Raw genomic sequence first — 13,969 nt, 5'->3', positions numbered from 1 at the left:
CCATGCTAAAGTTGACTAAAAAGAGGAATATAAAATCATCTTTTGAGAATTGATTGTAATGCCTTAATTCAAAAAATGAGTAAAAATCAAACCGCTAAGGACACTAATTTTCTTTGTGATTGAAGAATGTATCGTAAATAGATAAATGTTCTTCCTTAAATACAGGTTGCATAAGTATTCAACCCCTATGTTAAATTCCCATAGGAGCAGGATGATTTTTTATATGTTTTTATTTTTAAAGGCCAGCTATTTCATGGATCCAGGATATTATGCATCCTGATAAAGTTCCCTTGGCCTTTGAAATTAAAATAGCCCCACATCATCACATACCCTTCACCATAGATAGAGATTGGCATGGTGCTTTTTCCAGTTAGCCTATTAGCCTGTTTGATTTGCATTGAGCTCAATGAGCATCAAACAGGCTAATTGGCTAACTGTAAAAAGCACCATGCCAATCTCTAGCTATGGTGAAGGGTATGTGATGATGTGGGGCTATTTTAATTCCAAAGGCCGAAGGGAACTTTATCAGGATGCATAATATCCTGGATCCATGAAATAGCTGGCCTTTAAAAATAAAAACATATAAAAAATCCTCCTGCTCCTATGGGAATTTAACATAGGGGTTGAATACTTATGCAACCTGTATTTAAGGAAGAACATTTATCTATTTACGATACATTCTTCAATCACAAAGAAAATTAGTGTCCTCAACGGTTTTATTTTTACTCATTTTTTGAATTAAGGCATTACAATCAATTCTCAAAAGATGATTTTATATTCCTCTTTTTAGTCAACTTTAGCATGGGTGTGAATACTTACTATACCCACTGTATGCATAATTTCCTTTCTCCACATCAGTGTAAATTCAGATCACTAATGCAGGTATAGAAAAGAATACTACTGAGCACCTTTACACTCTTCTTACTAATGCCAGTCACTACAATCATTTCCTGCATATAAGCCGCAGGACAGTGTTTTATGCAAGTTAAAATAAACAACATATTAACCGCCCCTCCTGTACTAAGTACTCAACGTATAAGCTGCAGCTAATAGCTAATAGCTAGTAGAAATTACAGTAATCAATTTAATATTTTGGCTACTTCACTGGAAAACACATGCACTCGCTCTGGCCATTATAACTGATTTAACTGGCTTTGAAGATACGTGTTTCACAACAGTGATCACAGTAAGCATTTCATAATAGTATCTGAAGCATACAAGAGGACCACATTATAGTGTAATTTATTGAAGTTTATTACTGGTATATACATTAGAAAAATGTGTGTAAGGCCATTGTAAATTGTTCCCTGTTTTGCTTTTATCTCCTGTTAGAATAATCAACACAAGGGCATAAAGGAGAGAAAGGCATTAGTTCATTCAAAGTTCATTGGGAACAGCTGCCTGCCACTGAAGATCGACTAGACAAAACAAACAAAACTCTCGTCCACAAGGAAAAGAGCAAGTGAATTTCTTGAAACTACAACATACAGCCCCTTGTTTTGGGCTGAGACACATATAAAACAGAAAATATGTACATACACTATACACAGGGTGGAAATTGTAATGAAGCATACAACCAAAACACAGTATGTGGTATATACACATAGGCTGTTAAACAACCTGCCTTGAATGAGTGTCAGTCAAACTAACAGCACTGAAATGATCTTTTGAGAGGCTGAACGAAGCCTTTCCAAGTGAGCAGTTGGGCGGAGCATGGCGGCATTCATGTGTTTGTAGGAAGCAGCTTGTACATGGCGTTATTTCCAGCTCCCTGGATGTGCTCGACCCTCTTCAGCTGCGTCAGGCACAGCAGGAACATGGGTGCCTTCACCCCGATGCCTGTGATGCTCCTAAGCTCGTCCATCAGGAACTGCATTGGGTCCGAATATGAACCTGTGGTACAGGGTAAGCGGACATGAAAATACATTTCTGAGGACCACTCATGTAGGGATGTCTTCTAAATGAAATTAGGAACAGTTACAAATCTGAGAAACAGTTATGAACAATTAGAATGTTGAGAGACACCTTAAGAAGGGAGAGGTAAAGATTGTCATTATCAAAGAGAAAACGACAAATGACTAACTAAACTTTCAGCCGACACTGACCACAGTCTGACCCCAATGCCAGACGACTTGTAGTCCCCTACTAGAAACTATTCTAATATGGTTTATTTATGGTTTATCAAGGCTCATTAAAAACAAAGTTAGACCTCACTCCCTAGAAACGAACTCTTGTCACGCTCTCATCACACCCACCGTTCTGCCGCTGGTGCAGAGCTGTGTTAATCTCCTGGATGGCCTCGTTCAGGCGCCCGAGGGGGATCTTTCTGAGGTAGCTGGCCAGGCCCAGGAACTCCTTCTCCGTCACCAGCGCCAGGCTCTGAAGTCTGCGGGAGAACAGGGGAGAAGGGCAGAGATGAAGCCGCTACACCTGAGGCTGGCAAAGACCCTACCGTCCTTCAAAGACTATGGAGATCCAGCGCAGGAGAGAACTGAGCTCCTGTCTGTGACTCACACGTTGAGAGTTCTGAACAGTCATGGCCTTGCATAGCTCTCGCGTGACACATTGAACTGCTTTCACCAATTGGATCCAGAATAGATTGCTTTTCTGAGACCAATTAAATATGTTCCCCCCTCGGGGAGATGTGCAAGACTCACTGGATGGCTGGCTTGTTCTCCTTCCCGGTTGCTGTGGCCTGCAGCCCTGCTTTGAGCGGCGGCTGGATGGCGGCTGACTTCATCTCAGTGTTGCACTGAGACACCAGCTTCAGAAGCAAGAGGGGAGGGGAGAGCACAGACACACTGGGGGTCAGACGTGGCGGAGAAGGATGCACAAATACATTGTACATTCACATTGCTCTAAACGCCCGGGCATACATTGCTAGTCAGCCAAAGGATCCAAGAAGGAAAAAATGTAATAAAAAGATTACGCAATACGGATCATGCCCTTGATGTTTTTTTTTTACCATACAATAGAAGTCATTATTTAAACAAACCCTCCACAGACTCACTTTGAAGATGTCCTGGGTGATGGAGCTCATGTCTGGCATCTCTGGGGTGCGTGGTTCTGACTCAAACTCCCTCCTGACCCGTGGGCTCGACAGGTTCCACTCCTGGGTGTAGTTCTCCTGAAGATCCAAAGCGGGAGCGGGCGGTTCCTTAGGACCTGGCGCTGGTTCTCCTGCCATGCCCACTATAGACAAGCTACGGGCCTCTACATTTATCTGTATGGATAGATAAAGAGAGAGGCATGAGAGAAGAAAGGTAAATGGCATACCCACCCACAGTTTACCCACAATCTGAATCTACCATTTTTTATTTATATTATTTTTTTTAGATTATTGCCAACCCACTCTACCATGAAATGGATGCAACCACACACTTACGAAGCATCTTGCCGCCAAACGAAAAAATGTGAGCCGGTACAATTAAGCCACTTACCCAACCCGAAAGGCATTCATGACTTGTTTTGTCGAGAACAAAACCAGGTCAACTGACTGTCATGTCTGTATCTGTGTCTGTGCCGTGCCCCATGTTCTCTAGCTTGCCGAAACATGCCCCTTCATTGTGCACTCCTACACACACCACTGCAGGATGTACTAATCAAGCCTTACGCTTTGTAGCGTGCGTCCCAGGATGGACTGCAGGCTCGGCATCTCGGGCGTTCGCTGCAGCTCCGCATCACATGGCTTGACCGGCATCTCAGGAATGTCCTCCGACGTGGAGCTGCGCGGACCGTTCAGGGCGGGAGCGCGCTCGAAAGCGCTGCTCAGTCCTGGCTTCTGTGAGGCCGGCTCATCAGATTTAATGTCCTGAGATGATCAAAGAGGCAGGTGTGAGGGAGGAGAGACGGTGAGTGCTGGCATTTTCCATTTCAGCATATTTGGACACACAATGTAAACACCAGTCAATCATTCTCTCTAAGGCATTGTTTGCTTAATGGGAGTCATTTTTTAAGCCTAAATCCCACATGCCCTAAAAGACATCGCTCCTTCAGCTGGCATGTTTGATGTTAATACCACAAGCTTAATACTAAAAGAACAAAATGATCACTTCTAACTTCAACGTACTCACCTTTTGAACACTTAGGAGTTTGCGGACGTAAGGTGTCTCGAACGTGGGAAGTTCAGGAGAGATAAGATCATTGGACTGGCTTGGGGGGGAATCCGGGTTGTTGTGGCAACTCTGGGCAGGGGTATGCGGTGGAGCCTTCTTCATGATCCTGAATCCTGGTGTCCGGATTTCGGGTGTTACAGGGGTGTCCATGTACTCTGGGCAGATTAAAATTAAGATTGAAGATTGAAGAGAAATTATATGCCAATCTTAATCTTGTAATAATCAAGGCAACTTGCAAACTACTGGCACTACTACTGCTTGTTGTCTATGGGGACTATTTTCAGATGCTGCGTACGATATCACTGCGCCTATGGTACGTTTGCAAGTTGCCTTGATTATTACGCCAGATGGGAGTGTAGTTCCATGTCAAATCAGCCTAGAAAAACGCCAGGTTTCATTTTCAGTTGGTCTTATTGCACTTTCTAACTTGAGAGGAGACACGTTTTAAATGGGAAAATTACCAGAAATCTTAGTCACTTTTAAACATGAAGCTAGCAGGCGAGAAGCTAATGGTCTAATCCGATTTAATGATCTATGCTAAGGTGAAGCTAAAAGTTGTATCGCCAGACTCACAGAATGGCTGGATGAACGGGAACAAGGTAAATATCGATTGTTTTGCTCGAGGGGAGGTGGAAAATGAGCGTATTTCCAAAAATGGCGGAATATCCCTTTAACAACTGAACTTATTCATGTTAAATCATTTTAGAGACAGTCTCCCTGGAGCAACTCAGGGTTCAATGCCTTGCAATGACAGTGGCAGCTGAGATTCAAACCTGTGATTTACAGGATAGTGAATGCTAACCCATCTGCTTAACCTCTCCTGCTATCACAATGTACTTCTTTACCTTCAAACAAGACTGACAAACTCATTTTTCATGCTACACTGATTTACAATACAGCGAATGTAATCCCTGACACTGCCAATGTGTGCCCAGAACCCCCAGTATTGCACCACATGTTTCATTGCAGTTGTGTGCCCCTTTTAGGTATGACCCTTTTAATCCATTTTAGCTTAACTGGGTACCCCTTAAGGCTACCCCGTATTTGAAAGTGAACTAAAAAGGTAACTCCTACAATATGTTACTCAAAGTATTTGTAGACACTTTATGAGTACACTTTATGAACAGGGTTATACAAACATTTCAAATGGAGAGGAGTCGCTATGAGAAAAGTGATATTTACCACTGAAGACAAGGCTAGATGGCGCCAACTGGGGAATCGTTTCCACTGGTCCAGAGGACTGTTTGCTAAAGGTTTGCAAAAAAACACACTCTTCTTCAAATAGATACTTATGAGTATATCATCATATCATATCATTATTACATATACTGTGTCTACTCATTAGGTATAGTCAAACCTGTGGTCTATTTTATCCCCAAACTGTTTCTTTTCAGCTTACAAATTGCAAAGCAGGGTATAACGGTGACAAAACTGTGCCAAGCTGACTACCTGGAAGCCTTTGGCGGCTTACGGAGGAGGTCCATGGTGAAGTCATTGTTGAGGCGCATGGTGTACTCCGAGATACCAAAGTCCTCCAGCTGTGGGGTGGGTGCATCCTCGTCCAGTTTGAGGAAGCACTTGGGCGTCTTGGGCACCGGTGGCTGTACGGGCGCTGAGAGGGGCGACAGAAGCCCCTTTGGGGCCATCGGGGTCGGGTCCTGGGCCACACCGTAGTTTTTCAACATGTTCTGCAGGTGCAGTTCCGACAGGCCGAAGTCGGTGAGCTTCGGGGTGCACATGACCGAGAACAGGGAGGGGGCTAACCTCTCTGGAGTGAGCTGGTCCAGGTCTTTGTGTTGTTCTGGATGCTCATCTTCATCTTCTTCCTCTGCGTCTTGATCTTCCTCGCCAGTCTCCTGCTCCAACTCCTCCTCCTCCTCTTCTCCTGCCTCAGACTGAGATTCGGATTCGCCGCACTCAGACCCTGCAACTGGAATGATGACAAAGAAAGAGCAAATAAGAAAAGAAGTGGAAAAAGCATGACAGACGTGGTGGTCAGGTAACACAAGAAGATGTCGTCATACAACATAGAAGTAGTTCAAAGTAGAAGTAGTTAAAAGACTAAAGCTATTCAAATAAGAGGACATGGAACACAATTTCCTGAAATATTTTCAATATGAAGAATTGGTATTTTCAAACGCACACTAAAGTGCATGTCCTCGTTCATGCCAATAGCTTTGGTCTGTTTTACCTGGAGGTTTCTGCGTTGGCTGTCTGGGTTTGTAGCCATATTGCTCCAGGTGGCTGCTCAGTAAGTCAAGGGCTTCTTTCACTTGTTGTCTCTTTTCTGACCATGTCTGTATGAAGTTCACCCCTTCCTCCCTCTCGTCTTTGCTTTTAACAAGTTCCTGCTGTATCTGTGACTACACATCAAACAGATATAGGCATATTATAAGCACAGTGAAGTGAAGAGCCACAAATAGAAAGGGAGACATATTAAACTAAAAAGGTTTCCTCTGTATTATATTGCTTTTCTTGTTGTGGTAATTATTGCCAGCTAAGGCCACCTTGCTTGAGTGTTATTCCATTTGGATGAAATCATCTGCTAAATAAATACATGAAAAAGTGAAAAAGATAACCAATACCATACCTTAAACCCTCTGACATCTGATTGCAGCTCATGCAAAGTTGCCAGGCAAGCTCCCTCAGAGGTGTCATCTAAACAAAATGAAATAATAATGCATGCAATTTCGTCAAGAAGAGGTGAAGAGTTTTTATGGCAGTAGCAGTTACGATACCTTCTGAGGGTTATTACAAATACGTGGTTTAGTGACAAACCTGGGTACTCAAAGTAAGTGGTAAACCTCCTACAACAAGAGTCGCGTGGCATTGTTTTGTTAGCAGAATGAAGCCAAACGGCTCTTATTAGGACCTTTACCATTTACTTTGAGTTAACTTACCCAGGTTTGTCACTATCGCGTACTTCAAATACCCCCCTGGTAATTTACAGATGACGGACGCAGTGAACTACTCACCGTGGTTCTGACTCTCAGTTATCTCTTGGAGATGTGCCGTGTCTTTCTCCAAATGTCCCACTAAATGTCGCAGCTTAGCGAAAAACTTCACCCGCTGCTCCATTCTGTCGGACGCAAAAAATAATGGATAAATACAGAACACAATCTAAATAGCTACCTTGTCTACAATGATGATATACTCATAATAAACGTTTCTTTGACGTGCTAACGTTAATGTTATACACGTCAAGTTAGTTACCCTACAATAACAATAACAACTCACGTTAAGTAACACCCTACATAAATGTATCAACAACCTTGCAATATAACTATAATGAATCAAACTCAAGAAATAAGACATATCCATAATAATTATTGTTTACCTAAAACACAGTACCGATGTTTTTCAAATTTCCGCGCTTCCGGAAGTATGCGGAAGTACGTCACTGTACGTCACATCATTTCTTTGCTCCAGTCTGGCAGCTGCTGTTAAGATCTATGAAGCTACTGCCACCACTGGTTCTGGAGTATAATGTGGAAATAATACACACTCTCCTGTAAAAAATGGGAATTGTACACTTTCAGGACAATTTAGGTTTTATTTTGTATGAACCAAACATATAAATGACTCAACTATGTTAACTCTTAACATTATGATGAATAAACTATGACATGAAATAACACTCTCATAAAGGGTTTTCTTTGATTTTATCTCTTCAACACAACATTGTCCTTAGCTAACCTAGCATTCATTTAAGTCATTTCAAGCTTGTAGGTTAATTCCTGAAAAAAAAAAGCTTATCAGATTTTGTTGGGGTATATAAATAGTGAGCAGAGCAGCTCAGTGAAGGTCAGACTGAAGCCACACTCCACTCTTTTCTCTGCTAGGTGAGTCTTATTTGGTAGCAAAATTATTAAACATATAAAATAAATTAACATGTCACACATATTTAACATAATTTACTATAATGGAAGGTATATTAAAACACAAACAAAGTACGCAGAGAGGGTCTCAAATGAAAAATACTGTAAACTCTGTAATGGTTGTAATAAATTGTGTCTTCTCTGCTATTTAGGAAGGATATCAACTCTTCTTCACCATGGCACTGTTCGGTAAAGTCCTGGAACCGGTTGGCTACATGCAGACCATGAAAGTTCTTGTTGAGGGTATCTGCTCCTACCTAGGCGGCAGTGCCACACCAGAGGACACAGACCTGGTGAAGAAGAACCTGGACCACATAGACCAGGAGCTGAGCTCCTTCGGACCTGGCCTGATCACTGACGTGGAGATCCACCGCCTGGAGGACGACCTCGTAGTGGTTTACAACCAGCTGGGGACTGCGATCAGGGCCCAGCCGGACTTCGCCAAGCGTGAGAAGGAGGTGTTTCTGGAGTATGTCAGGGAGCATCAGTTGGAAAGGCAGCTGACTGCACTCTACAGCCGAATGATGGGCATCTCAGCGCTGACAGACCAGCCCACGATACTGGAGGAGCTGGTCCAGCGCCGCCAACCCAAACGCTGGGAGATGAGGGAGTTCTGCGTCAAGGTCAGTGAGGTCAAACAGGTCAAACTAAATGGCAGCGAAGGGGTACTGTCTCGTTTGGCATAGTTACTTACTGATGAATTAAAATACATTTAATTACACAAAATAGTTCTAACACAAGGCTGGATGAGAGATAGAGATATTCTTTAATGGAAATTTAGATATGTAAAAACAATACAATATCTAACCAATTCAAATGATACATATAAAAAAATCAGGGAAGAATAAACTATATCATATTCTATTCTAAAAGAAAACAAAAGAAATAACCTGAAGTAAAGTTGGTTAAAGTGTAGTGTTCTGTTCAATCTGCCATGAAAGTGATTGAAATTTTTGACGGCAAGAAATGTGTGATTTGTTTAGTCTAAATATGACCAAATATCACTGGAAGAGCATTGTATACAGTAAGTATAAATACAGTATTTCTATTCATTCATCCATAATCTAAACTCTGTCTATGGACACCAGAGGAAAGTGGGGCCTGACCTTGGGAGGTAGTAAGTACTTCTTTAACTTTGGTAGACTTATCAAAAACAAACATCAATGTGCAATGTCAGCTGACATAAAAACGTCACTCTTTTAAGAGTACTTGTTCGGCGATATAAAGGGGACTGGATTCAATGGAGAGACACAACATTTGTGCATAGTCTCCTCTCTTTTGAGGCAGTTTTTTTTAGCTTTCAGATATTTTCAAAAAACAACAAAATAATCAAAGGCTGCTAAGAAAAACTGTCACTGCCTCAGGAATAGATGGCCTCTGACACCTTTCTGCAGCTTTGGTCTATCCAACTTAACAAAACCTAACCAAACCAAAAACATACTGTAGCTATTCCTAATCAATTCACAGATGATGAATGTGATATTTTCAAGATATATACAGCATATTCAAGGTTAACACATACAGTATATATTAATGTTGATGAAAAATGTTTTGTTCTACTACAGTTCACCCAACAAGGAATTACAAAAGTTGATATATTTCAGTATTTCTGTACTTTGGTAACTATTGCATCAGCATATGTGTGTTCAGCATTGTCATCTAGTTCCATTAAAGTTCCATTAACATAATAGTGTAGCACAATTATTATGGTACCATTATACTGTTGGGCCTCTAGTGAGATTGACACTGACTAATGACTGATTATTAGTTCATGAACATCATGATTACCAGCTGACCATACCAAGTGATCTCTTGAACTGTAGAGAACTGGCAGTAAGAAAACAAAACCTCACTCTCTCTTTCCATGGAAATGCTGTACCCCAGGGTAAAATTTGCAGGAGAGAATACAGCACGCGTGAAAATCTTGAGCTCTGAATTATTCACCTGAAGTCTGACTGATGACAATGAATTGTTAATGTGGCAACACTTAAACACACTTACAGTATGCCTCTATTGCTTTGTGTGCTACAGGTGAACTTTGTCCTGGGCACAGGGCTCCTCTGCCTCTTCACCCAGGCTTCGTTGGCGGGCCGAGACCAGGCGCTGCTCATGAAGACCTGGTCCGACCGTATGGGCGCGCTGTACCGCAAGATGAAGACCACCGGAGGGCGCTGCTCGGGCTACTTCCTGAAGCAGGCCGAGGAGGACATCCGGCGACAGGTGCAGGAGGCCGTGTGCGACGGCAAGCCGCCGGAGGAGCAGGCCGAGGGCATCCTCAAGAAACTGGAGCGCAACTACGACTGGCTGCGCTGGGCTGTGATGGTGCACCCGGCCTCGGGGGCCTGGAACGAGGACCAGACGGCGGCCGCGGCGGCCGGGGAGGCTCCCCCTCAGGAGACGGCCGAAACAGGGGAGGGAGAGGTGGATGGAGGTGGGGAGAAGAAGGAGCCCAACACAGCCCCGACCGTGGCACCACCACCCAACAACTTCTTGTCGATCCGCCCCGGCGGAGGTCCGTCGCCGCCGTGCCCGCACGTGGTGGCCTGCTATCGGGACACGCCGGTCTCCCTGGACAAGGCCCGCATCCACCAGCTGATCGTGGACCTGGAGTGGAAGATCCCCAACCCGCCGCCGGAGGTCTACGCCACTCTGGAGGAGGAGCCGGAGAAGGCGCGCCTCTACCTGGCCTCCCGCATGCTCCGCAAGCTGCGCGAGGGCCTGGGAGCCGGCGTGGCCGTCCACGTGGTGCCCGGCAAGATGGAGATGAAGTGCAACTTCCCCCAGGCCTCCTACTACCTGTACGAATACAAGCACAGGCTGGCCTCGGGCACCGTGTGTGTGTTCGGCTGAGGAGCGGCGTACGTGCGTGCTTGCGTGTGTGTGAGTGTGTGAGATTCGCGTGACCGGTTCATCCAGGGTTGGGGTGAGTGGGGTGAGCAGCGCACGTCTGTGTCAAATATGCCTGCTAAACGGTAAAATAGACCAAAATAGACCTGCGCAGTACAGTAAGTTTAAATCTTTCACGGTTTTTGGGGCACTCTAACAAAATAAATGATTGATTTCTTTCCCGATGATTATTTGATGTAACTCGAAAAATACAAATAAAATATTAAATTACTAAAATCGAGTCTGTGGGGTCATTAAAAATGTAGTTGCTCTTACTTAACTTTCATAGAATTTTACACTGATTCAAATCCTTCTTTGAGAATCTTCTTTGACTTATCAATGTATTGGGGGAAAACAAACTACATGTTTGGTGTATAAAAGAAAGGAACATTTTTGTCTCTTCAGTATTTGTGTCACACAAAGCTTGTGTTGGTGTTGTCAGACATCTTCTCCACCTCCTTCCTAACGTCCGGGAATCTTTGCAGCACCTCGTGAAAGCTAGTCACAGACAGAGAGAAGAGCTGGCACACAGTCAGGGCTCGGACAGTAGACAAGCGATTGCCCTGGTTAAGGAGGCACATCTCTGTAGGGGCACACACAGCACAGACAGAGCACGTCAGTGCCTCAGTGAAACACTGACAATCACACTCAAGACAGAGCAGTCAGTCATTTCAGAGATAATCCTCTAACTTTCATTTAGTCTAATACAGTCTCATCTCAGTAAACACTTCCACCTAATGAAGGCAAGTAGTTGAATGAAAAAATCACTGTGTGTGAAATATGGAGGCATATCACATGCTCTGTGTAGTCAATCAATAGTTGTTCAGCTCAAAAAATCTGAGATTAATTTAACTGAGAAAACTTCCAGGAGTTTTGGACAACAAACAATCAAACACAGCAAACTGACCGCTCACAACACACAAAAATGAGAATTACAACAACACTGAAAAAAAAGAGCTTATGGGCCCAGACCACCTGACCTCCGAAGTGGTCTCCATCGCAGAGCTCCTTCTCCAGACTCTCCACCAGGACCTGGCCGTGCTCGATCAGGAACATGCGGTCACCTGGCCCGTTCTGCTGGACGATGACGTCGCCCTCCTGGAAGACCTCATGCTGCAGGTGAGGCAGGATCGAGGAGATGAAGCTTTTGTCACAGTTCCGGAATATCGGCACCTTTCTGAGCAGCCCGTCACACATGATGGTCAGAATTTCCTTTCATAAAGAGGGTGAAGATAAAGTAGCAAAGTGAACACCAATACAATGTTCCAAAATCAAAAAAATAATAATAAAAAAAATGGAAAAGAAAAACCATTGAAAATGAGAGATTTGACAAATTCAGTGTGAATATAAAAGTTTAAATGGAAAAAAAAACATGAAAATGACCATCAATGACCAAAATCACCAGGAAAAAAAGCAACTCACAGAAATTCTAACCATACCAAACCACCCAACCAAAACAATCATCAGTGAAAAGCATGGCCACACCGTACCTCTTTCAGAGACTCAGACACCCAATTTAATATGTCCTTTTCATCAAACCATTTCCCCCCGTAGCGGGCCTGGTAGTAGCTGCTGATGCGGGTGCGCAACTCCTTGGGGAGCTTCATGAAGGTCATGTAGTCGTCGAGATGATTCATCTGTGGGAAGATGCACCTGTGAGCAGACCAGCTGCATTCTTCAACACCTGCATCACTCAGCTTAAGATCTGTGTTTTTTTTTCACTCTCTTTCTTACCGGATGCTTGCAAACACTTGCAAAAAAATTATCTTTTTCCCTCCCCTCCTCAGCTCAGTGGCTTATAGTACGATACCTTGCTCTTGTATGCCTTTGCTGTTATGTCAACGTTGGACATCATGGCCGCAGCGTTAGCCACCAACAATGTATACATCAAGGCCCCCGACACCATACTGATAATGACAATCCACATCTCTGTCTCATCTAGGAGAGAAAGGCACATGAGTGTAAGTGTGAGTCAGTCTTGCAGGACAAAAACAAAAGGCAAAAGGCAGCGTGCGGCACTAATGTGATGCTTAGTTAAAGTGGACGCCTTGCTTGTGGGGCTCTCGGAGGATCCGTACGAGACGGCGGTCATGTGAGAAAGGGCCCGGAAGACGCCAAAGGAGTATTTCTCAGCCACCGAGGCGTTCTGAGAAAGAGGGCACCAGTCAGCACTTTCTTTTTATAGAGGTTACATGATATGGTATAGAAAATAAAATACAATGAGAATATACTTCTGCCATGATCCGATGTCATCACATATCCTGACAAAGCATATCTTGTTTTCTATTCCTGGTTTCGAATAGCCCAAGTCCAATTTGGCTTGTGTGCTATTTATTACATGAGTTATAATAAGAGTCAGGGAAACTGCTGGTCACACACTATGTGCAACACTAATGAAGCATTAGTGACTAGTGATTAATGATCGTTTTTTCTTATTTGGAAATAAGTTTAAAGGATATTGATCAATGACCCATTTTATGGGGGTTTGCAAACTCAAGCACTTCATTCCAGGAACTGAAAACTATAGAATAACTTCTAGATCTGCACTTCCACTCTACACAAATTCCGTTGCCATTGCTACTAATTTAGAATCTTACCATGAGGTTCTCTCTCCTCACCCAGCAGTCCGCTGGAAAGTCCTCCAGCATGGGCACAAAGTACTGGATGCAGCCATTCCAGTGGCACAGGAGGAATATGGTCATTAAGAGGGACAGCACTCGGAATACCAGGCGCACCACCTCAAGGTTTGCATTGGACACCTTGGGAGAGACGAATAAAGCACATACTGTACATGTGCACATACCGTACGTGTGTGTCTGTGTGTGTGTGTGTGTGTTTGGGGGGAGGGGGAAGTTATGATGAAATATTTGACCATTGAACCTCATGTAGTTTATGAACAATGCAAAATATCTTGGTATGCTGTATATCATTTTCAGTACGGTATGTTTCTTAGATTGTTAATACTAAGCTATTACATTGTAAAACATGCATTGGAAGGCCCAGTGCTTGAGTTTAAGATACAACTCTAGAGATGCGATGTATAGAGCTTGCTCACCTTCTCCACCTCATTAAAGAACCGGACCAGCCTGG

At 43.6% G+C, this 13,969-nt stretch overlaps 2 protein-coding genes across 2 annotated transcripts; both read right to left on the bottom strand.

Moving 5' to 3' along the window:
- Positions 1–1,236: 1,236 nt before the first annotated feature.
- Positions 1,237–7,587, bottom strand: ska3 (spindle and kinetochore associated complex subunit 3). The gene is made up of 12 exons (XM_062533455.1): positions 7,453–7,587; positions 7,091–7,194; positions 6,706–6,773; positions 6,307–6,478; positions 5,565–6,045; positions 5,298–5,362; positions 4,074–4,270; positions 3,614–3,811; positions 3,011–3,223; positions 2,658–2,764; positions 2,256–2,386; positions 1,237–1,893 (listed from the first exon to the last, which is right to left on the bottom strand). The coding sequence occupies exons 2-12, from the start codon at positions 7,191–7,193 to the stop codon at positions 1,724–1,726; spliced, it is 1,905 nt and encodes a 634-aa protein (XP_062389439.1). The 5' UTR covers position 7,194; positions 7,453–7,587; the 3' UTR covers positions 1,237–1,723.
- Positions 7,588–10,855: 3,268 nt separating this feature from the next.
- LOC134078037 (potassium/sodium hyperpolarization-activated cyclic nucleotide-gated channel 3-like) lies at positions 10,856–12,785 on the bottom strand. Its single transcript, XM_062533664.1, has 4 exons — positions 12,690–12,785; positions 12,370–12,516; positions 11,860–12,091; positions 10,856–11,462 (listed from the first exon to the last, which is right to left on the bottom strand). Exons 1-4 carry the CDS (start codon positions 12,783–12,785, stop codon positions 11,293–11,295), a joined length of 645 nt encoding a protein of 214 aa, XP_062389648.1. The 3' UTR covers positions 10,856–11,292.
- Between the last annotated feature and the right edge of the window lie 1,184 nt (positions 12,786–13,969).

Source organism: Sardina pilchardus, chromosome 4 (genome assembly GCF_963854185.1).
Source record: "Sardina pilchardus chromosome 4, fSarPil1.1, whole genome shotgun sequence".
Taxonomy (NCBI): domain Eukaryota; kingdom Metazoa; phylum Chordata; class Actinopteri; order Clupeiformes; family Clupeidae; genus Sardina; species Sardina pilchardus.
The sequence above is the reverse complement of the archived record's forward strand: the minus strand, read 5'-3'. Positions and strand labels throughout refer to the sequence as shown.